Source organism: Lolium perenne, chromosome 4, assembly GCF_019359855.2.
Source record: "Lolium perenne isolate Kyuss_39 chromosome 4, Kyuss_2.0, whole genome shotgun sequence".
NCBI lineage: Eukaryota > Viridiplantae > Streptophyta > Magnoliopsida > Poales > Poaceae > Lolium > Lolium perenne.
In genome coordinates, this window is record NC_067247.2 from 266,711,204 (window position 1) to 266,734,556 (window position 23,353).

General features: G+C 40.5%; 1 protein-coding gene and 1 long non-coding RNA gene across 2 annotated transcripts; one reads left to right on the forward strand and one right to left on the reverse strand.

Moving 5' to 3' along the window:
* LOC127331572 (uncharacterized) lies at positions 1-5,655 on the forward strand. Its single transcript, XR_007869888.2, has 6 exons — positions 1-1,011; positions 2,326-2,597; positions 2,668-2,775; positions 3,745-3,891; positions 4,064-4,218; positions 5,365-5,655. It is a non-coding gene; the product is annotated as an uncharacterized lncRNA (long non-coding RNA).
* Positions 5,656-20,967: 15,312 nt separating this feature from the next.
* Positions 20,968-22,805, reverse strand: LOC127331571 (protein DETOXIFICATION 56). Its single transcript, XM_051357743.2, has one exon. It carries the CDS (start codon positions 22,654-22,656, stop codon positions 21,112-21,114), a length of 1,545 nt encoding a protein of 514 aa, XP_051213703.1. The 5' UTR covers positions 22,657-22,805; the 3' UTR covers positions 20,968-21,111.
* Positions 22,806-23,353: the final 548 nt, after the last annotated feature.

The following is a 23,353-nucleotide window of genomic DNA, read 5'->3' on the forward strand; positions in this document are numbered from 1 at the left end:
CTTCCCCCCGCGGTCTCTCTTTCTTTGCCCGTTCTTTTCTTCCTCCTTCACAGGACTACGCGGCGAATCTCTGGCGAGTCACGGCCCCATCGTCTTCCTCTGGTTTCTCCGGTGTCCCTCCACCCGCCATCCTCCACGTCCGACGCCACTGCCTGCTCTCTTCCGTTTTCCCGGCACCGCTGTGCTCGGCCCACCCATAGATTCTTTAGATTTTCTCTTCCTCTTTTCATCCGTTTTGACCAGATCGAGGGAAATCAAGAATCCTCTAGATTTATTCAGATCAATTTCATCGTTCTCCATCTCCTTCGTCTTCTCGCTGCCCGAGCTCCTTTCTAGCCGATTCATATCTAGATCCTGTGCCCGTACCGCCTCCTATGGTCACCGGGTAAGGGTACTGTGGAGGTCTGGGTTCCTTGACTCAGCAACTTGCTCTTATGAGGCACAGAGGCGGCGACGCGGAATGTGTCATTGCCGGCGACGGGGTGCGATTGGGGGCAACATGCGGAGGGGTGGAGTCCTTGGAGGGGACGAGGTCGAGTGGCTGAGCTTGGTCCCCGCGTTTGCCTCCAGCGAGAAGAGTATTGTGGGTGGCACAGCGGCGGGGAGAACCTGCTGCGGATTCTAGACGTGCGTGTGCCTTTTCACGCCTCCCGTCGGTTTTCCTTGCCCTCCACCTCGCCGCGGCGGTCGCCTGTCGTCGTCTTCTGGTGGCTGTGGAGTATAGAGGATCCTGCTTCCTTAGAGCTGTTCGCTGAGACGACCACCTCCTGGTGAATCCAGAGGAGCAGATGCCGCGCGCCTGGACCGTGCTTGACGCGGACCGGATGGGGGTCGCCCCGTGGCAGGCTGGCAGCGCCGACGTATACTTCCGCTACCTGCCTGGAAATCGAAGCGGAACCCCAAGTGCGTCGATCAGACGCCAAATCCATGGAGGAAATGGAGCAGAGGCGGCCCCACTTTGTCGAAATTCTCAGGCAAGCCTCCATCCAGTACGACGACCCCCATCCTCAGGTACCAATTTATCCGCTTTGTCTCTTTATTTCCCTTCCCTGTTTCAGTCCGTATTGAACTTCTGTCGTCTTTACCCTTTCCAAGATTCGGCGATAGCTTGATCAGCAGTCAGCAGCTAGCTTCAGTTACGAAATATTCTTTATTGGCCTTTCCATTTACGTTGAGAGCTAACAACAATGCTACTGATGCATTACTGTCTTCATTCACTGAAATGTTCAACATATTTACTTGATCAATGGAATTGAGCAGCGGGTTTGTTTTTTAAGGTAGTACAAGTATTCATCCCGGCCAAAGATGCAAAACGCCAGTAGTGTGTAGCACAGAGTTACATCCATAAGCCGTTACAAAGTGTCTGCCAAGTGCTGGAATTAAAGAGTTCAGTAAGTAGTTGAAACACAAGCTCGAGCTGCACATATCCTTTGCAGCAGTGGATATTTGAACCACACTTCATTTTCTAAAAGCACACACTGTATGCTCACGACGGGAAATACATGTAGCTGCCCACTTTGAATTAGTAATGCTTACGGGTGTTCGCTTCTTTGTAGCACAGGCACCCTTACCTTCCTTCTTTGGCTGTGAAATGTTGTTCCATTTGCTGAAGTGAAAATCCGACTCGAGGTTCTCTGTACTCAATCAATGTTGCACCGGGACGAAAATCGACCTTTATTTTACCATTCAATCTACGTGTATCATGTACCTTTGCAGCAAAACATCTTACCATCCCTTATTATTTAAATAATAGTGTGCATTGTTAATTCAGGCTGAAGATAGTGCTAACTTCATCAGTGTTGGATATTACAGTTAATGCTGATGGGTTAAATTTTATGATCTCCACACAAGAAAGATTCATCCACTCATACCACTTGAGTTATAATTTGTGACGTTTTTATCTTTCTGCCTCCCACTCTTTTTTTGAGATCTATTAAAGATTATACTGAATACTCGATACCAGTCAGTTATAAATTTGTTGAAGTTCTCTTATTAGCAGCAAAGAAAAGTTTACATGGTGCCATGCTAAAACCCTCGCTTCAATCAGAAAGAATTCGTTACAGACCTGCGGATTTCAAATATAATTTATCCTTAACAATTCACGAAGCAGTATGGTGCCTCCACAAAGGCTGCGCAAGATTTGGATTTAATTTCCAGATCTTGAGATGCCTAGATTTTCTAGCATACATGAATCAATTTGGAAAAAAACATATCTGAATCACAGAGTTTTCGTCTTGCTTTTTGTGTGGTGATAGATTCAGATTTTATCGACCAAATCATCACTTATCTTTACTCTGTAATGTTTCTTATTTCCTGCCGGACCAGTTAGCGTGGACACGCCCGCTCCGTATCCTAGCCAAGGCGGCTGGTGCAGGCACAGAAGGGGTCGACAGGTTGTTGCGGTGGTGTAGTGCCGCTGCGACCAAGGATGTTGGCGGTCAAAGGTGACAGTGTGGAGGGGCTCGAGCTTGCGGGACGGTGCGCCGCCAAGGTGGTGTTGAGCACTTTAAAACAATTTTCAATCGAATCAGCCACCTCCGTCGCCTTGCAAATTTCCGTAGGCTCAAACACTTTTCGGAGCACTTCATGTCTTACAGGTAACTTACTGCGATCTTCTCGGTACTATTGTTTGAGGTAAACTAACAACAAATTATTCTGTATATGCAGACATTTAGCCAATTGTGTTACTTTGATTTCACATCAAGGCTTGAAATCATTCGGCTATGTGGATGATTACTGATAGGCCTAAATTTCCTGACCGGGTTCTTCTCATAGGTTAGATAAAATATGATATCGTCTCCCTTATGCGCAACATACACTTTTTGCATTCCAGTAATTAGTAGTAGAACCTTGAAATTAGCAACCACGTAAAAAGAAGCACTTGTAACTTCATTTCAGTTGTCTTAAATGTGCAGATTTTTCTCATGTGCTTATACATATATAATATGCTAATATGGGTATCTTTCTCATAATCATTACACACCCATAAGTATTAATATTGACTTCTGCTTGCACACTTGGAGCTACCTCAAGGCATTACAGTAAATACAAACTTAGACTTTCTGAAGGCTTGGGAGGCCTCTATATTTTGTGGACAGCTAAATTTTTCAGAAAGCTCAAAAGCCTTGCTTATTGATGCATTTATAGAGTATACTTTTATAGTAGATGTATTTTAAGAAAGTGAATGGTGCGAATTTTGATTTTCCATATAATCAATCCAAAATATGGACATATGTAAGATTCCTGAACAAATCTACTGCTTAGATTAATTACCGGTTAGGTATACACTTTTTAAAGAAAATGAATGGTGCGAATTTTGATTTTCCATATAATCAATCCAAAATAAGGACATATGTATGATTCCCAAAAAAACCTACTGCTTAGATTAATTACCGGTTAGGTATACACTTTTTGCCACACAAATTCAGAAGTTTAAGTAATATGATTGATCCCAATGTAGGAATCTACAGAACTTTCAGGTGAAAAAAAACTAGAACACCAATGAGATTTTTGGATGGGAGTCACAAGCATTAATGCAATGTTAAGTTCGCCAAACCTACGAATTAAACAGGCAAGGGGTTTTCTTAAAAGTTATAAAAATATGCATTACTATTCAATTGAAGGGGTGAGGCAAGTTTCATGCTAGGTAGTCAACTTCAGTTTGTAGCCTGCATATTCTGTTGCTTTTAATTAAAAGCATTATAACTAACTTATGTATTTTTCTTTTCTTTTTATACATCACAGATGATTTTGTATTAGAACAATATGAAACAGAGATTACAACTGAATCAACCCCATTTTCCGTTTCACTTGCAAGACACCTACACACTGTTATGTGGTTCTGAGATGTATGGAGCGTTTTGGTGTTCTCATTACAATGAGCAAAAACTGGTACAAGCTCTTTCATCTTCTTAATTTCCTTTCTGATGTGCTGAGCAAAATCTCCCATAACGAAGTTGAACAAAATCACCCTAAGAAATTATTTCCATTATTTTGTAATTAGATCTTCACTCTTTGGTATGCCGCCTACAATTCTCTACTCAGAATTTTCGCTTTAATACAGACCAAAAAGTGCTAAATATGCAAGTCTTGACGCTAAAAGATTTATCATCCCAAGATTCAACTGGAAGGTTCTTGTGTGTGCTGCTCGAATATGAAAGTGTAGGCATCAGAAAAACAAAGCAGAACTTATATGAGCTAGAGTTTATTGTCGATGAGGTACTGTTTTATGATCTGAAACATTGTATTGAACTACCTTGCATTATGCATGCCATCTCCCATGTTGTTTTCCCTCTTTTTTTGTCCCCGGTTATTTTAGAACGTTGCGTTCGTGGACGAAGATAAACCGATTCTTCTATATCTGGTTATCTTCTTCCATATCATAATTGTTTTCATAGCATTACACTTATACTCATGTTTCCTGTTTTGTATGATTTGTTTAACCTTGTGATCCCACAGCAGTGAATAATTTTCGTCTGTACTAATTCATAAGTATGCCTAATCTTTCGAATTACACTTTTCTTGCATTTTGTATTAAAGATCAATGGATGCTCCTATATCTGAACTTTCCTTTCGCATAAAAAATATTTTTTTTGCCACCACCCTTAAACTTATATTTCTTGCAATATATAAATTATCTTACCTTGCAACCTCACAAAGTAATAATTTTCATGCAAACCAATTCGTGAATTTACACACTCTTCTGAATTATATTTTGCATACACTTTATACTAGCTAGCATGGAAACCTCCTCAACCATGTTTTTCGTCTTTTTATATTAATCAGAGTTGATAAGTTATTTGAATGTTCTTTTACCCCTGGTTGTTCTTTTCTCTTTTTTTAAGACAGATAATGTTAGAAAGATGCTTCCGAGCTGTTTAGACGAGTTTCTGAAGTCAACTACTTATTTCACGTTATCAACATAGAACACAGTTCAGTTTAATAGAACCATGCATACTAAGTATCTCATGTCGCCATCTAGATGTGTCTTAGTCAATACATTGAACATATTTTTTTCCTAGGTAACATGTTATCATTTCCAAGCCGGATGTTACCTCTGATGTATTACTTTCTTTTTTTACGCATGTGTCCTTATAATAGTCTACTAAATAAACTTTTCTTGAGGCTACAATGTAAGTTGCCCGCTTCTAAAAGGTGCCAGATATATGAGCTTTGGCATAGGAAGTTGTCTTTTTTGTTACTTATATCTAGGGATCTATTATTGATTTCTTGCAATTCAATGTTTGGAAGTTCTCTATTTTTTCATCTACAAATATATTCAGCTTTATGACCTCTGAAGTAGTTTTAAAAAACATGTTCTTACTAAGTCTGGGTTGCTTCCTTGCTTATAATGGACGAGTTCAGGCTGAAGATCAAAGAAGAAGCACATATCAGGCGTGCCACCAAGGAGTAGGTTATCCCCAACACGGTTGGCAAAGGCATGGAAATTAGCCTCCTTTTCTCTGACAAACAAGAGGTGACTTTGGTAAATACTGATTGCCCTCCAAGTAGAAATAATAAGGTTTTCCAAAAATTGTGTTCTATGTTTTTACGTCCCAGATACCAAGTGTAATGTGCATACGATGGCTTCCAGGGATTGCATAGTCAGTTTTTATCTTTGATGGTGTAATAAAAGTTGTGACGAGATCCCATACATGTACCACATGCATCAACATTGTTGCCTTTTCTTTTTGCGAATTCATCTACATTGTTGCTTGATAGATGATTTATCTGACAACTTGGACATAAATAATGCTGCGATGAACGAGCATTCAATCAAAAGTATGCGTCCACTCTAAAAATACCACTTATTATTCTTTAACTCACAGGCACATGTTGGGCGCGGCGTGCCGCCGTGCCAGTAGTTTGCTAGTAATAATAATATGAGTAAGATACATTCATGTAGGCATCACTTCCTAACATAGAGATGATGCAACACATCTCTTTTATACTCCACAATAAAAGGAAAACAGCCTTGCAATTTTGTATTAATAATGAACAGAGCATATCAATAAGTACTTTGACATGATGTTTGAATATCAAATATGCTACCTTGAACAAACAAGATCATCACTATTGTCACATGACGAACATAGCATATGCATTCACTTTATCCCTAGTGAGGTAGCAAAAGAAAAGTCAAAGCCATAATAGATCATAAATTTATTCTCACTATCTAATCACTAAAACCATGCTACTCCATTATTGCCTAGATGTTGGATCAGAACAAATAGTTAAGAACGGGTACATAATATGCATGTATCAATACATCTTACACATAATATGATCAGATCTCATAGCACAATATCATAGAATAAAGATCCACCACATATGTATTACAAATATGGCTATAATCATGTGAGGCAGCTCATATGGCACTAAGAACTATGAAGAACATGAGAGAAATAGATCAAGATACTTCCACAAACCCGTAGTCTAGAGGTCGCCTACTCTCCCTTGATCATGGTGATGATGATGAAGACGTTGGAGAAGGTGGAGATCCCTCCGATGGTGATCCCGACAGAGTTTCCCCCTCTAATCTTCTCTGCTGCAGCATCTATTTTCGTGTTTCTATGTTTGTGCGGCGCTCTCCTCCTGAGAACTCTTTGGGGCCATATATATAGTGATTTTTAGGTAAAAATACATCGGTGGACGAAAAAATCACGCGGTTTCAATTATCGACGGCTAAAAGAGGCTGCATGGCGTGTTCAACCTTGATGGGTGCGCCACCTATGCTCTTTCGGGCCTCAGGCCTCTCCTGGTGTGGTTCCAGGACCCAGGGTGCTTCTCCTGATGAAAAAGTGACGGTCCAAAAATCTCAGGTCAATTTGACTCCGTATAGGTCTCTAAAAGTGAAAAATAAACAAAACATGATTTTCCTCTTCTGCAGATTTATAAACTAAATAGAGGGCATCATTGGTAAATTCCCATAAATCAATGTAAAACATGGTATTATGATCATATATGTTGCAAATATGTGGGAATTCAATATGATAAAGGATAAAGTTCATGTATGCATTTTACATGCATCAACATCCTCAAGCTTAACCTATGCTCGTCCCAACCATGAAGGTGATAAAACTAACATGAACTTTAGAGTTTATAATATATAGCTTCTAAATAAACATGCAAAGTATCACAAGGTTTAGTCGATAAAAATGACAATAAGTAATATGAACTCATCAAGTGATAAGTGTTACATTCTACAAAGCATGCATAATAGTAAATAGCATTGTAAGAAACATTAATCATAAGTAATATGAATCATAAAGCATGCTTAGGAGAATTCTATAGAATTGTTGGAAGACTCTTTGTGCTCTCTTTTCAGGGATATTTCTTTTTGACTCTTGAACACAAAAAAGTAAGTAGGGAATGTATGAGTTAAACCTCAAAAAAAATTAGAGAACATAAAACATGGTTTTGAGCTATGCAATTCATGTCAACACTAATAATAAGGATGGGGTAGCAAGTATCTCATGTCTGAATATATCTATGTGTTGGAGATATGCCCAAGAGGCAATAATAAAGTGGTTATTATAATATATCTTTATGTTTATGATAAATGTTTGCATACCATGCTATAATTGTATTAACCGAAACATTGATACATGTGTGTTATGTAAACAACAAGGAGTCCCTAGTAAGTCTCTTGTATAACTAGCTTGGTGATTAATAGATGATCATGGTTTCGTGATCATGAACATTGGATGTTATTAATAACAAGGTTATGTCATTAGGTGAATGATATAATGGACACACACCCAAACAAGAATAGCATAAGATCACGTCATTAAGTTCAATTTTCTATAAGCTTTCGATACATAGTTACCTAGTCCTTCGACCATGAGATCATGTAAATCACTTATACTGGAAGGGTACTTTGATTACATCAAACGCCACTGCGTAAATGGGTGGTTATAAAGGTGGGATTAAGTATTCAGAAAGTATGAGTTGAGGCATATGGATCAAGAGTGGGATTTGTCCATCCCGATGACGGATAGATATACTCTGGGCCCTCTCGGTGGAATGTCGTCTGATTAGCTTGCAAGCATGTGAATAGTTCACAAGAGATGATATGACATGGTACGAGTAAAGAGTACTTGTCGGAGATGAGGTTGAACAAGGTATGGTGATACCGATGATCGAACCTCGGACAAGTAAAGTATCGCGTGACAAAAGGAATCGTTATCGTATGTAAATGGTTCAATCGATCACTAAGTTATCGTTGAATATGTGGGAGCCATTATGGACCTCCACATCCCGCTATTGGTTATTGGTCGGAGAGAAGTCTCAACCATGTCTGCATAGTTCACGAACCGTAGGGTGACACACTTAAGGTTTGATGTCGTTTTAAGTAGATATGGAATATGGAATGGAGTTCGAATTTTGTTCGGAGTCTCGGATGGGATCCAGGACATCACGATGAGATCCGGAATGGTCCGGAGAATAAGATTCATATATAGGAAGTCACTTTCCAAGTTTGGAAATGATCCGGTGCATTTATGGAAGGCGCTAGAATGTTCTAGAATCTTCCGGAAGAAATCACCATGGAAGGTGGAGTCCCGGTTGGACTCCACCAACCCTAACCAGCCAACCAAGTGGGAGGGTGGAGTCCATGGTGTACTCCACCTCCTTGGCCGGCCAAAGAAAAGGGGGAAGGGGAGAGTCCCTGTCTCTCTAGGTTTCGTCCATATGGCAGTTTTTGAATTGGGGTCTTATTCGAAGACTTTGGGCAAACCCTTGGGGTTCCACCTATATAATGAGGAGGAGAGGGAGGGGGCAGCCTACACAAGTTGACTGCACCACCTAGGGCTCCCCATGGCCGGTGCCCAAGCAGCCCCCCTCTCCCAAACCCTAGCCTCTCCCCTCCTCATACTACTCCCATAGCGCTTAGGCGAAGCCCTGCCGGAGTTCTCCACCACCACCGCCACCACGCCGTCATGCTGTCGGGATTCCGAGGAGGATCTACTACATCCGCTGCCCGCTGGAACGGGGAGAAGGATGTCGTCATCAACACCGTACGTGTGACCGAGTACGGAGGTGCTGCCCGACTGTGGCACCGTCAAGATCTTCTACGCGCTTTCGAAAGCGGCAAGTGATCGACTACAGCAACAACGAGATCTAATCTCGTAGGCTTTGGAAATCTTCGAGGGTTAGTCTCATGATCTTCTCGTTGCTACCATCTTCTAAATTGGATCTTGACTTGTTATTCGTTCTTGCGGTAGGAAATTTTTTGTTTTCTATGCTACGAATCCCATCAGTGGTATCAGAGCCGTGTCTATGCATAGATTGGTTGCACGAGTAGATCACAATGTTTTTGTGGGCATTGATGCTTTTGTTGTCTTTAGTTCGTGTACTTTGCATCTTGCCGGATGGTGGGATGAAGCGGCCCGGACTAACTTTACATGACCGCGTTCATGAGACTTGCTCCACGTTCGACATGCAACTTGTATTGCATAAGTGGCTTTGCGGGTGTCTGTCTCTCTCACCATAGTGAAGATTCAATCTACTCTTTCTATTGACAACACTAGTATCACCGTTGTGGTTCATGTTCGTAGGTAGATTGGATCTTACTCGAAAACCCTAAACCACATAAAATATGCAAACCAAATTAGAGGCGTCTAACTTGTTTTTGCAGGGTTTGGTGATGTGATATGACCATGATGTGATGATGAATATGTATGAGATGATCATTATTGTATTGTGGCAACCGGCATGAGCCTTATGGTTGTCTTTATATTTCATGTAATAGTATTATTTCAAAGTAGTTGTAATAGTTGCTACATGTGGTGAACAACCATGAAGACGGCGCCATTGACCTTGACGCTACGCCGACGATGATGGAGATCATGCCCATTGATGATGGAGATCATGTCCGTGCTTTGGAGATGAAGATCAAAGGCGCAAAGACTAAAGGGCCATATCATATCACATATGAATTGCATGTGATGTTAATCCTTTATGCATCTTATCTTGCTTAGATCGCGACGGTAGCATTATAAGATGATCCCTCACATTAATATCAAGATAATAAAGTGTTCTCCCCTCGTATGCACCGTTGCTACAGTTCGTCGTTTTGAAGCATCTCGTGATGATCGGATGTGATAGATTCTACGTTCACATACAACGGGTGTAAGCCATGTTGCACACGCGGAAATACTTGGGTTTGCTTGACGAGCCTAGCATGCACAGACATGCCCTCGGAACACAGGAAACCGAAAGGTTGAACACGAGTCATATGGATGATATGATCAACATGTTGATGTTCACCATTGAAGCTACATCATCTCACGTGATGATTGGTTTTGGTGTAGTGGATATGGATCGTGTACCACTAAACAACTATGAGGGATGTTGTATTAAGTGGGAGTTCATTAGTAATTAGATTAAAACATGAACTAATTATCATGAACATGGTCTGAATAGTATTTTGAATTAAATTTTTAGAATTGGCATCTGTTATCTACCATGCGCTAGTCTTGTAATTGAGATAGAAATACTGTTAAATCTGACAAGAAACTTTACGGATTGGTACCGTATTGTTAAAGAATCAAGAAATGATTAAGTCCTATTGCAAACTTTTAGTAAACCTCACATTGTTGATTCAAAGAGCTATGGTTTCAATTAGTACCTAAAGTCATCTTGTCTCCGTGAAACTTGAAGTTCAAATCCGTTTGAAATGTAAGGAGCTGGAAATTTTGTTTTCAGAAATAAGCAAGGTATGGGATATATGTGATATCTAAGACCTTATTGCAAGGTGATATAATATAATTTGGTGAGACTATATAAACTCATAAGTTTTATGGGAATGTACGAAGGTTGAAGACGCCAGACGTCCCAATCCTCCAACTATTGGGGCACTAACGATATTCGCATATCCATGAAGTGATCGTCCTTAGTATGCACCGTTGCTAAGACTCGTCGTTTCGAAGCATCACGTGATGATCGGGTGTTATAGATTCTACGTGTGCATACAACAGGTGCAAGCCAGATTTGCACATGCGAATACTGATGTTAAACTTTATGAGCCTAGCATGTACAGACATGGTCTCAGAAAATCGTCATGATTTGATGGATAAAAATTATGAGTGAAATTGTTCATCATATTAAAAGGTTACTAATAGTGAAATCCGGAACACTTGTTGATCAACTTCAAAGTAAGAACCTCAAGGTTATTGGTATTTGACCAACAAACCTATAAGTTATCGATGTTGAAGTGTTTTTTCTGAGGATGAGGTAAGCTAAAAGAGAAACTACAAAAGATATTTTGGCAGAAAGAAAGAAAAGACTAGAAAGTCTAGCTCAGGTGTATATAGATGATATACATGTTATGGATGTATTCCTTGTGTGGTCACATAATGAAATTCTTGGGTATTTGTACCAGATTGGTTGGTATGAGATGTCATACAATACAACGCAATACAAGAATACGATGGCCTAAGTGACTGATAAAGAATATGGTAGTAATGCACGTCTGGAACATAATAAAGTGTTATTATGTTTGTCGTTGGCATTCTACCTATCCCTTAGAATTTATAATAAAGAACTTAATAAATTGTTATTTTGCTCTGGTTAAATGAAAACAATGAGTTGTTCAAATTATGACATTACTCCATGTATGATGGATAAGTTATTGTAAATCTTAATGGTGCAACACACATACATAACACTGACGCTAAAATGCCATAAGGCAAATGATTTGAATTCCACTTATTTGTGGAACCGCCATTTAGGTCATGTTAGAAAGGAACGCATGAAGGAACTCCAAGCAAATGGATTTTTGGAGTCATTTGATTTTTGAATCATTTGGCGCTTGCAAATCTCTTCTAAAGAGAATGACTGAAATACCGTTCATAGGCCAAGAGTTGAACGGGCAACTAACTTAGTGGAAACATGCATGATGATGTATGTGGTTCACTGGGCATAGTTGTGTGCAGGAGATTCTTCTACTTCATGAAAACTTCCAACAATGAATTGAGTATATATATGTGGATATATTCGATAAGTAAGAAGTTTGAAACATTTGAATGGATTCAAATAAATTTCAGCATGAAGTGGAAATCATCATAATAGAAAAGTCAAATATCTATGATTGGATCATGGTGGAAATATTTGAATTACGAGTTTTAGCGAACATCTAAGAGAGTTATGAAATTGTTCTACAACTCACATTTCTTGGAGTATCATAGTGATGATGTAGTATCCGAGAGATGTATCCAAACCTTGTTGGATTAATGATGAGATAAAATAATATGACGCCATTATATTTTGTGGATTATGCTTTAGTGACTACCGCTTTTACACTGAATAGAGCATTATCATGATCCGTTGAAACTACACCATACGAGTTATGGCATGGGTATGAACCTTAATAGTCTTTTCTTAAATTTTGGTTTGCATAGCATATGTAAATAAGTTTACAACCAAAATCGAATGAATGTCTTTGTTGGTTATCCCAGAGATTTGATTGGGAATTCTTCCCACTATGGAGACAAAGACAAAAGTGTTTGTCAATGTTTCTTATTTCCAAGAAATTGTTTCTAGCAAAGTATTTGAGTGGGAGGACAATAGAACTTGATAAGGTTTATGAACCTGAGCATAATGATCAGAGTAGTGCAGCATCGGAATTGGTTCCGAAAGCGGCCACGACGATCATGGCTCCCATGACTACAAAGTGTTTTAGCCATGGAGATCGAAGTACATATTGAACCTTGTAGGTATGGTTTACTTTGTGATCAAATAAATGATTTGTGAACAAAGGATTGATTTTGAACAATGATAAACCAACTACAAACAAAGAAGTTATGATGGGCCCTGACTCCGTTAAAATGGCTATACGCCATGAAATCCAAGATAGATGAATACTTTTTGAAAGTAAATGGATCTATAAAATTGATGGACTTGGATGGAATATCCTTGAATAAGCTCGACTTGTCGAAAAGTTGTTTACGACAAAGTTCAAAGAGTTGACTACGATAAGATTAGATCTTCCGTAGCGATGCTTATAGTCTATGTGGATTATTCTAGTAATCGCTACATATTTCTTTTATGAGATATGATAGTAGGATGACAGAAATACATTCCTTACCAGAAGTATGTATGAAGGATGTATACTAGATACAAACCAAAGAGTTTTGCTAGTCCGTGAAATACTAGATAAGTATACAAACTTCAATTGGATGAAGTGAGTATTGTTGAGTTGGAATCTTCACCAGATGAAATAGTCAAAGAGTTTTTGATTTCATCAGAAACGATGAAGATGCTTGCATTTGCAAGAAATTAAGTGGGAGCGCTGAGACATATTTATAACACTTTATGTAGATGACATATAGTTGGTTATAAATGATGTAATTATATACTTGATTAAAAAAGTTTCATTGAGAATTAACATCAATGAAAGGATATTGACTGAAACATATTTAGTGTCAAGATCTATGAAGATAGATTGAAACACATAATAAGTTTAAGTCAAAGTACATAGAATGGATATTGAAGTAGTTCAATATAGAAATTGTTAAGAAGGTGTTCTTTTCATGTGAAGGTTTAAACAAGACTAGAGTGTATCTGACACCCAATGAGTAAAAACACATGAGTGATTTTAGATCACGAATAAAATGTACACAATCAGATGTCCTATGCTCTAAAGTGTTATGAGCATGTACCAGAATGATTCATGTGATGATCATTGGACTACATTAAGAATATCCTTGAGTACTTTAGAAGAACCAAGGATATATATAGTTTCTGTATGGGGTAATGACAAACAAATCGTTGTAAGGTGTTGCACTGATATTAGTTTGGTCACATATAAAAATAAATTTCAAATCTCAATTAGACTAAGTGTTATTTAAAAGGTAGCACAATGCTAGATTAAATTTAGAAGAGTTCTAAATATTGTGACGGATTCTACAAAAGAAGGCAGAGTATGTCATTGTTTTGACAATGACTGAGGATGTTAAGTCAAAAAGTTCTTTGAGAACTTGGTGTAGTTCCGATAGTGTCAGAACATTGAAGCTATATTGTGCGTGACAATATTAATGACATATTTCAGACCGCGGAATTAAGGTTCCACCAGAAGACCGAACATATACGATAAATGCCGACTCATTTGGAAAATGAGTGATGCGTGAAGACGCAAATGAATTGCAAAATACATACGTTTCTGAGCATGTCAGATCCGTTGACTGAAACCTCTCCCGTAAGCAAAACATGATAAGCACCAGAAGGCCAAGGTGTTATATCTTTACAAATGTAAACTAGATTATTGACTCTAGTGCAAGTGGGAGACTGTTGGAGATATGCCCAAGAGGCAATAATAAAGTGGTTATTATAATATATCTTTGTGTTTATGATAAATGTTTGCATACCATGCTATAATTGTATTAACCGAAACATTGATACATGTGTGTTATGTAAACAACAAGGAGTCCCTAGTAAGTCTCTTGTATAACTAGCTTTGTGATTAATAGATGATCATGGTTTCGTGATCATGAACATTGGATGTTATTAATAACAAGGTTATGTCATTAGGTGAATGATATAATGGACACACACCCAAATAAGCATAGCATAAGATCACGTCATTAAGTTCAGTTTGCTATAAGCTTTCGATACATAGTTACCTAGTCCTTCGACCATGAGATCATGTAAATCACTTATACTGGAAGGGTACTTTGATTACATCAAACACCACTGCGTAAATGGGTGGTTATAAAGGTGGGATTAAGTATTCGGAAAGTATGAGTTGAGGCATATGGATCAAGAGTGGGATTTGTCCATCCCGATGATGGATAGATATACTCTGGGCCCTCTCGGTGGAATATCGTCTGATTAGCTTGCAAGCATGTGAATAGTTCACAAGAGATGATATGACACGGTACAAGTAAAGAGTACTTGTCGGAGATGAGGTTGAACAAGGTATGGTGATACCGATGATCGAACCTCGGACAAGTAAAGTATCGCGTGACAAAAGGAATCGTTATCGTATGTAAATGGTTCAATCGATCACTAAGTTATCTTTGAATATGTGGGAGCCATTATGGATCTCCAGATCCCGCTATTGGTTATTGGTCGGAGAGAAATCTCAACCATGTCTGCATAGTTCACGAACCGTAGGGTGACACACTTAAGGTTTGATGTCGTTTTAAGTAGATATGGAATATGGAATGGAGTTCGAATTTTGTTCGGAGTCTCGGATGGGATCCAGGACATCACGAGGAGATCCGGAATGGTCCGGAGAATAAGATTCATATATAGGAAGTCACTTTCCAAGTTTGGAAATGATCCGGTGCATTTATGGAAGGCGCTAGAATGTTCTAGAATCTTCCGGGAGAAATCACCATGGAAGGTGGAGTCGCGGTTGGACTCCACCAACCCTAACCAGCCAACCAAGTGGGAGGGTGGAGTCCATGGTGGACTCCACCTCCTTGGCCGGCCAAAGAAAAGGGGGAAGGGGAGAGTCCCTGTCCCTCTAGGTTTCGTCCATAACTCCATATGGCAGTTTTTGAATTGGGGTCTTATTCGAAGAATTTGGGCAAACCCTTGGGGTTCCACCTATATAATGAGAAGGAGAGGGAGGGGCAGCCTACACAAGTTGGACGCACCACCTAGGGCTCCCCATGGCCGGCGCCCAAGCAGCCCCCCTCTCCCAAACCCTAGCCTCTCCCCTCCTCATACTACTCCCATAGCGCTTAGGCGAAGCCCTGCCGGAGTTCTCCACCACCACCGCCACCACGCCGTCGTGCTGTTGGGATTCCGAGGAGGATCTACTACATCCGCTGCCCGCTGGAACGGGGAGAAGGACGTCATCATCAACACCGTACGTGTGACCGAGTACGGAGGTGCTGCCCGTCTGTGGCACCGTCAAGATCTTCTACGCGCTTTCGAAAGCGGCAAGTGATTGACTACAGCAACAACGAGATCTAATCTCGTAGACTTTCTAAATCTTCGAGGGTTAGTCTCATGATATTCTCGTTGCTACCATCTTCTAGAATGGATCTTGGCTTGTTATTCGTTCTTGCGGTAGGAATTTTTTTGTCTTCTATGCTACGAATCCCATCACTATGCCATGAGTTTGACCTCTTATAAGTAAGTGTTGCCTCATTTTCTTGAACAACATGAACAACAGACGTCTTGCATCCTCTCTAACTCTCTCTCACTTTTTACTCATACCGTTTCTTTTCTTTTCTTTTGTTTTCCTTTTCCACTTTTTTTTTCACAACACGTTTTCTCTTACTTTTGTCACTCTTACTATTGAGGATGCTCGTTGGTGAAACTTCCACCATGATTAGGCATGGCTTCGGTTAACGGCCCATTGCTCTTCTCTAACAGTGTATGCCTACTGGCTTAAAATAACCTCCATTCATTCCACAAGAGATAGCCATAAAAAAACAAAATAAATGATGATCAACGCAGGGTACGATACCCAAAAAATGCAATGTTGAAATACTTCCCCAGAAAACATGGTTACGGTCTAGCTCATTACTCATAATCAGTCAAACCAACAACATGCATAGTGGTATTTTCCTACCAAACCTTACTTTCTTAGGAGCTTTAAATTACACAAAGAGGATATTTTGAAAAGGTTGGAGATAAATCACAAACATTGTACTTGGAATAGCAGGTTCTATATAGGTAGGTATGATAGACATTGGATTTTAGTTGAGCTTGGAAACAAGTCTATGCTTGTGCAAGAATTCAAATCTTTTGGCTAGCAAGAGGTCTAAAAGCATGCAATAGTATTCATAGACTATTCATTCATCATCATTCAATGATACTTAAAATTAAATATCTGTGTATACTAGTAAGAAGTAGCACTTAATATGGCACATAACAAATCATCACTCAATAGAGCATGTGAAACTAGAAATACCATACACAAAATAAATTTTAGCTTTTAGGCATTCCTCCTTTTCTTTTATAAGAATGCAACTGATTTTAATTTGAACATTCAGAGATAAAGAGTTTGGTCCAGTATCTCATTCACATGCATTATAAACACTCAATATGATGGTCCTCTAATTAAAAAAACCAGACGCATATAAAATAAGGATGCTTCAATTTTTTGCGAAAATTCTATGTTTATCAAAAAATAGAGTTTAGAGGTGCTCAAACCAGGAGTTTTGAATGATTCCAGTGGGTGTCATGCACATCCCCAAGCTTATGATATTCATCATACTTGAATCATCTTAGTGTGATATTCCTCCATCCCTGTGAAAAATTTCAACACAAACTTTTATGCCCATTATTTTCTATGGGGTGATGTTAGAGGTCCAAAGAAATCACGCTTTCTGCTATTTAACTCACGAATAAAATTATATCTTCATGAACCAGAGAGCACATAATGTTCTACCTTATCAAAACTTCCAAGTAAAAATCATGTTGATACTCAAAAGAATGAATCTAACAAAGTAAGCAGAATCTATCCAGAATTTTTGGTGCAACAAAACTAAATTTTTGGCACGACTTAGATACCTCAGAAAATTTAGCCAATTTACGTCATATATAATATGAAAAGTTGCAGCTGCTGTGAGTTTATAAAGATTTTAGGAGTTACCAAAAAAAATACAAAAATCGTGCACCAAAAAATGCAGCGTCGAAGTCAGCAACTCCATATTATATTTGCAACTTTGAACATCCAAATGAGTAAAAACTTGATACTTTATTTAAAACCAGAGAGTAAAATAAAAGAAAACTAAAATTCTACAGCTATCATGCAAAATAAAAACTAAATATAAAAACATCTCGGGTTGCCTCCGTAAAACGATTTTTTATAGCCATATAGTTAGGCTTACTTACTTGATTCAAGTGTCATGGAAATTATGTGGTAACATGAATGCTACCTCCTTCTTCCTTGGAAAGTGCTCCATACACTTTTTGTGTGAGAATTGAAACTTGACATTCCCTTCTTTAGAATCAATGATAGCTCCTGTTATTCTTAGAAAAGGTCTTCCAAAGATTATAGTACTAGAGGTATTTCTCCTTATGTCCATAACAATGAAATCAACATGTACATATGTCATATGCAATTCAACCATTACATCATTTAATTTGTCTAACGCCTTTTTGGTTGAACCATCAGCAAGTAATAAATCAATAGAGCATTTTTCCATATTTTTTAGATTAAGTAATTCATATAGCTCTTTTGATATGATAGAAATACTAGATCATAAATCTAGATTGGCATGATGTGTTTCTTTGTCAATAGATATTAAAATCTTGGGGATCCACGCATCCCCGGGCTTAGGTGGTTCATAGCCTCATTATTGTATCTCTGAATCTTTTCTTTAATGATATAGTTAGCAATATAAGAACCAAAACCAACTTGATTAACATTAATAGTGGGATCTTTAGCAAATTTCTCAAGTACAAAAATCAATTCATGTAAGCTTCGTTTATCAAGATCCAAGAGTGGTTCCCTAACTTCACTAAGCATTTTAACTTCTTCAATTTTCTTTACCCTATTGTATAGCTCAAAAATTTCATGTCTATCATCAAAATCATCTTCATGAACTTTAGATTTTTCAAGACTTCCTATAATTTTTACTTGTATGAGGAAACCATTTAATATCACAAAATCATTTTGGGCTGTTAAATTCATGAGCTACCGCCACTTTGATTATCAAGATACATTTTAGAGGTGCTTCCCAAGCCAATATAGAACAAGTATGTTAGCATCCAATCCTTGAATCCGTTTTATATTCCATATGCAAGCCCTCTAAATCTTTCCCAAGCATTTACTAGTAATTCATTTTTATTTTGCTTAAAGGAAGTAATTGTTTCTCTAATATGGCTTACTATTTCAGAAGATCCAAATCTTTCTACAAAGGCAGCTTTAAAATTAAATCAAGAGCAAAATTTCCCAAGTGGCCATTTTAAAATCCAATCTAAAGCTTTACCACCAAGAGAATAAGGAAAAAGTTTAACTTTGATTATATTATCATTCGTGTTCCTCACATTAAGGGTTTTGCACTTTTCATTGAATCTTTTTAAACGCTCCATAGGGAAATCATCAGATCTTCTCTAAAAGCAATGTTCATAAATGGCTTTTACTACTGTAGGATCAATGTCAAAAGACTCAATAGGCATATCATTATCTTGAGGAAAAAAATTCACAATAAAAAGCCAATAAGTTCTTCTCTCCATGATTGTCAGAAGATAGTTACTACTACTTTTTATGCGTTTTTCAATTTTTAGGAAAAAGAACTAACAAGCAAAAAAAAGCAAACAAATACTTAAAACAAGACAAATAAAATACAATGCAAAATCTAAAAGAGATAAGAGAGCTCAAAGTGGTGTTACCTCCCAAATCTTTGGTGAGACGCAGTTGTAAGAAGATTCTTGTAAGGAATACCTCTCATCGCAGCAACCTCGTACTCGGATCATTTCATTTTCGGGTGGATCTCAACTCAAACTAAAAGATAAGTCGATCTCGAGCCACTCACGAGTCTCGAGCTTTTCTTGAGTCCTTACGCCCAGCCACTTCAGGCGTGAGAGAAACATTCCTGTATTGAGAGGCAAATTGGGTCTACCTGCGACTCAATCTGAAACTAAACAGAAAAAGGAAAAAAGAAAAATAAACTACACCGGCCCAACATACGGACTTGGAGTGTGTGGCTGGACGTACACTCCAACCAGGTCGACATATACGTTCTCCCGTAAAAAACACCATCGTGGAAAAGAATGGGCCTAGCCTAGCATGTAATTCTTTCGGGCAGTGCGAAAGTTTGATGCCGCAAGGAGCAGCGTACAAGATTTCATTGATTTTCCAAGCAAATCGAGAGAGAAACACGAGTACGATTATCTTCGCGAAGGTCGGTATTTTTCTAGAGATTCCGGAGAAATCGCGTGCAGAAAAAGAAGAACAATTAGCATAACGGAATCAGCCCAATCGAGATAAGGCCCAGTCTAAGGGTCTTAAGCCTAGGTTGAGCATGTTGGACCGGGCTGGTAAGCAGTTACTTGATGGGCCAGATCATTAGGTTGGAGACATTCCGTCATGCATGTGGTAAGTCTGATAGAAAGAAAAACACCGTCATGCTCATGCATAGCATGTTCCGTCTTAGCTTAACAGCACATCGTGATAATCCCGATGACCTACCTCGCTCTTGTGCTGCTAGCTGCCGAGGAAACAAGTACAGTATAGCTGTTTTCTCAGGGCAGAGCATAATTCTCTTAGAATTCTTTTTCTAGTCTTATCTTTGGTACGGCATCAACATTTGCAAATGTATCAAAACATTTTCTATAACTTAGCAATAAATGTAGTTTTGAAAAATTAGGATAAAATCACTCATGTAGGTATTGTTTATGGACATATCCATGTGAATTTGTGGAACATAATATGTGTACTCCCTCCATACTAATTATTAGGCATTCACGTATTTTAAGGGAAAAACTTTGACCATGAATTTAGTCAATAAAATATGAGATATATGACACAAATATTATATCATTGGATTTATATTTATAAAAAGTTTCCAACGGTATAATTATGTGAAATGCTCCCTAAAGTTTAATGAATAAAGCTTACTTTTTTGGAAATTCATGCCTGACCAAGAAAAATCTATCAATAAATAAATACGATATTCAAGAGATGTCATATGAAAATATATTTCATGATGTAGCTAATGATATTGTTTTTGTATTTTGCTTGTTGATAATTTTTTGAAAATTCTTGGTCAAACCTTATGTGGTTTGACTTCTCAGAATAATATAAGTCTTATTCATTGAAATCGAAGTACTGTAGTATATCTCATTTTGCTGACCAAGCTAACAAGTCTTTTTTTATAAAATACCTGGAGCCCTAATAAACCGATATGAAGGGACTACTTGTGATCGGGGTGAAAATGAGAGTGCTACACTTATTTTAGCATTCAAAATTTTCCCATCTTCGTGATGGTACACTGGAACGTTTTTGGTTTATGTTATTTTTCCTCTAGTACAGGTACCCGAGTGAGTAAACCACTGGAGTTAATTGGCAGACTCGGACAAATTAATTACTGATCAGCTTCTTCAGACACAAATTATTTGCCGATTCATAACAAAATTTCCGAAGTTTCATCTTTTATACTGTACGAAATTCAGTCGAGTATGCAGCTATTGATGAAGTTATGATCAAACGTCGCCGGTATTCCCGGATGATGCCTTCTCCTTGCCCGAGCCGAGGTCATCTTGGACGGTAGCAACGGCGACTCGCACACGCGCCTTGTCCGCCTCGGCCTTCCAGTCCATGCGCGCGATCACCACGACCAGCACCGCCAAACTCGCCGCCGCGCCGACGATGAATCCGGCCAATAGCCCCTCGATCCCTCGCCGGGCCCTGAATCCCAGCGCCACGCCCACAGGCAGCGCCACCAGGTAAAAGCCGCCGAGCACGGCGTACATGCCCACGGCCGGCCTCGCCGTGCCCCGCACGATGCCGCCGCACACGTTCAGCGGGAAGTTCACCACCTCGAGCGCCGCCATCACCCTCATCGCCTTCGCCACGCCATCCCGCACCTCAGCACCGCGCGTGTACAGCCGCGCCCACTGCTGCCGCAAGGCCAGCATCAGCGCGCCTCCGACGGCGCCCGCGAGGACGGAGAAGGCAATGGAGACCACGGCTGCGCGGCGTGCGGCCGAGGCATCGCCTGCGCCGAGGGAGTTGGAGACGCGCACGGAGGCGCTGACAGAGAGGGAGAGCATGGCGGCGAAGAGGAGGTAGTCGAAGTTGAGCGTGACCGCGATCACCGCCACCGCGCGCCGGGCGTCGGGCAGGCGGCCGGTCAGTAGGACCAGGATCTCGTAGCACCACCACTCGAGGCACGTGTTCAGACAGCACGGCACGGCCAGACGGATCAGCCGCATCCACTCCGTCGCCGCCGCCTTCTCTGGCCACCACCACCGCCCGCACGGTGGCGCCTCCGCCTTGCCATCGTGCTTCTTCGCGAGGAAGAGGACGTAGGCGGCGAGCACGGCGGCGGTGGCGAGGTCGCTGAGCCAGACGGCGGCTGCGGCGCCCCCGACGCCCCTGGTTCTTGACAGCCACACAGTGAGCGGTATGTGGGCGGCAAGCCCTACGGCGGAGGCGAAGAGCGTGGGGAGCGTCACCTCCTGCGAGCTCAGGTACGCCTTGAGCGGGCCGAGGACGGAGGCGACGGCGAGGTCCGGAAGGAGGCACACCACGTACCTCCGTGCCACCACCGCAATATCCAGCTGCTGGCCGAAGACGCGTAGGAGCACGGCGTCAACGTGGAGCCAGAGGATCGCGATCGGGACGGAGACGGCGAGGAGCATGGCGACGGCCATGAGCAGCGTCTTGCGGAGCAGCGCCACGTTCCCGGCGCCGTGCGCCTGGCCGCAGATGGGGTCCATGGCGCCGCAAAGGCCCGTGAGCACGGCGAACCCCGTGGCGTTGGCGAAGCTGAAGCCGAGCGTGCCGGCGGCCAGCTCCAGGTCGCCAAGCCGGCCGAGGAAGGCGGTGGTCACGGCCTGCTTGGCGAACCAGGTCAGGTTCATGGCGATCAGCGGCAGTGCGATGCCGCGCTGAGCCCGCGCCTCGCCGGCCACCGCGCGCGCCGCCGCCGCCGCCCAGACGGACTTCTTTGTCGGGCATCTATCTTGATCATGATCTTGCTCTTGCAGCTGCTGCGGATGAGGTGGTGACGAGGATGGATTCATGGTGAAATGATCACTTAGCGAGCAGAGCAAAATTGGGTTTGCTCTGGGAAGGAAGAAAGTACGTGACAGAGCAGAATGATGTAGCAACGGCCGGTGATACGATGCAATGCAACAGATATGGTGACGTACGTTTTATCTATCAGCCATGCATTGACACGTACGTGAGATTGGACACAACTGATTTACAAATAAATAGCAGAAATTTATTTTCGTTCAAAATAAATACAGTATGACCCATTAGTTTGAAATTATGTCAGATAATATAGCAAGATTTGGGGTCAACTTAATTAATGTAGACTAGATAGTGTAAGATCAACACGGATGTGGCTTAGTGCTAGGTGATTCCTCTTGCATGATTACAAAGTGGAGGAAGAATACCCCGATCTGTTGGCACCAATGCTAGTGGGAAGCAGACTACTCCATCACTGAATTTCACTGATAGTAATGGTATGATTCATGGACTGATCGATATAGGGCAGTAGTTTAAGAGATAACTCTAGGATGTGTGATCCGGGATCAAGCTTAAGTTTATTCCAAGGATTCCTCTAAACAATCCTATCCTAGATAAGTTTAGAATTATAACTATTAACTACTGGCCAGTTCTTGTTGTAAAGTTACACTGGTGATTCAGAGCATCAGATGCTCAAATGATATGGATTGCTGCAATACTGCAACGACAGTTTCATGATCTCACTCC

Excerpts from the sequence above, each read along its gene's own strand:
- LOC127331571 (XM_051357743.2), bottom strand. The coding sequence starts at position 22,656 with ATGAATCCATCCTCGTCACCACCTCATCCGCAGCAGCTGCAAGAGCAA.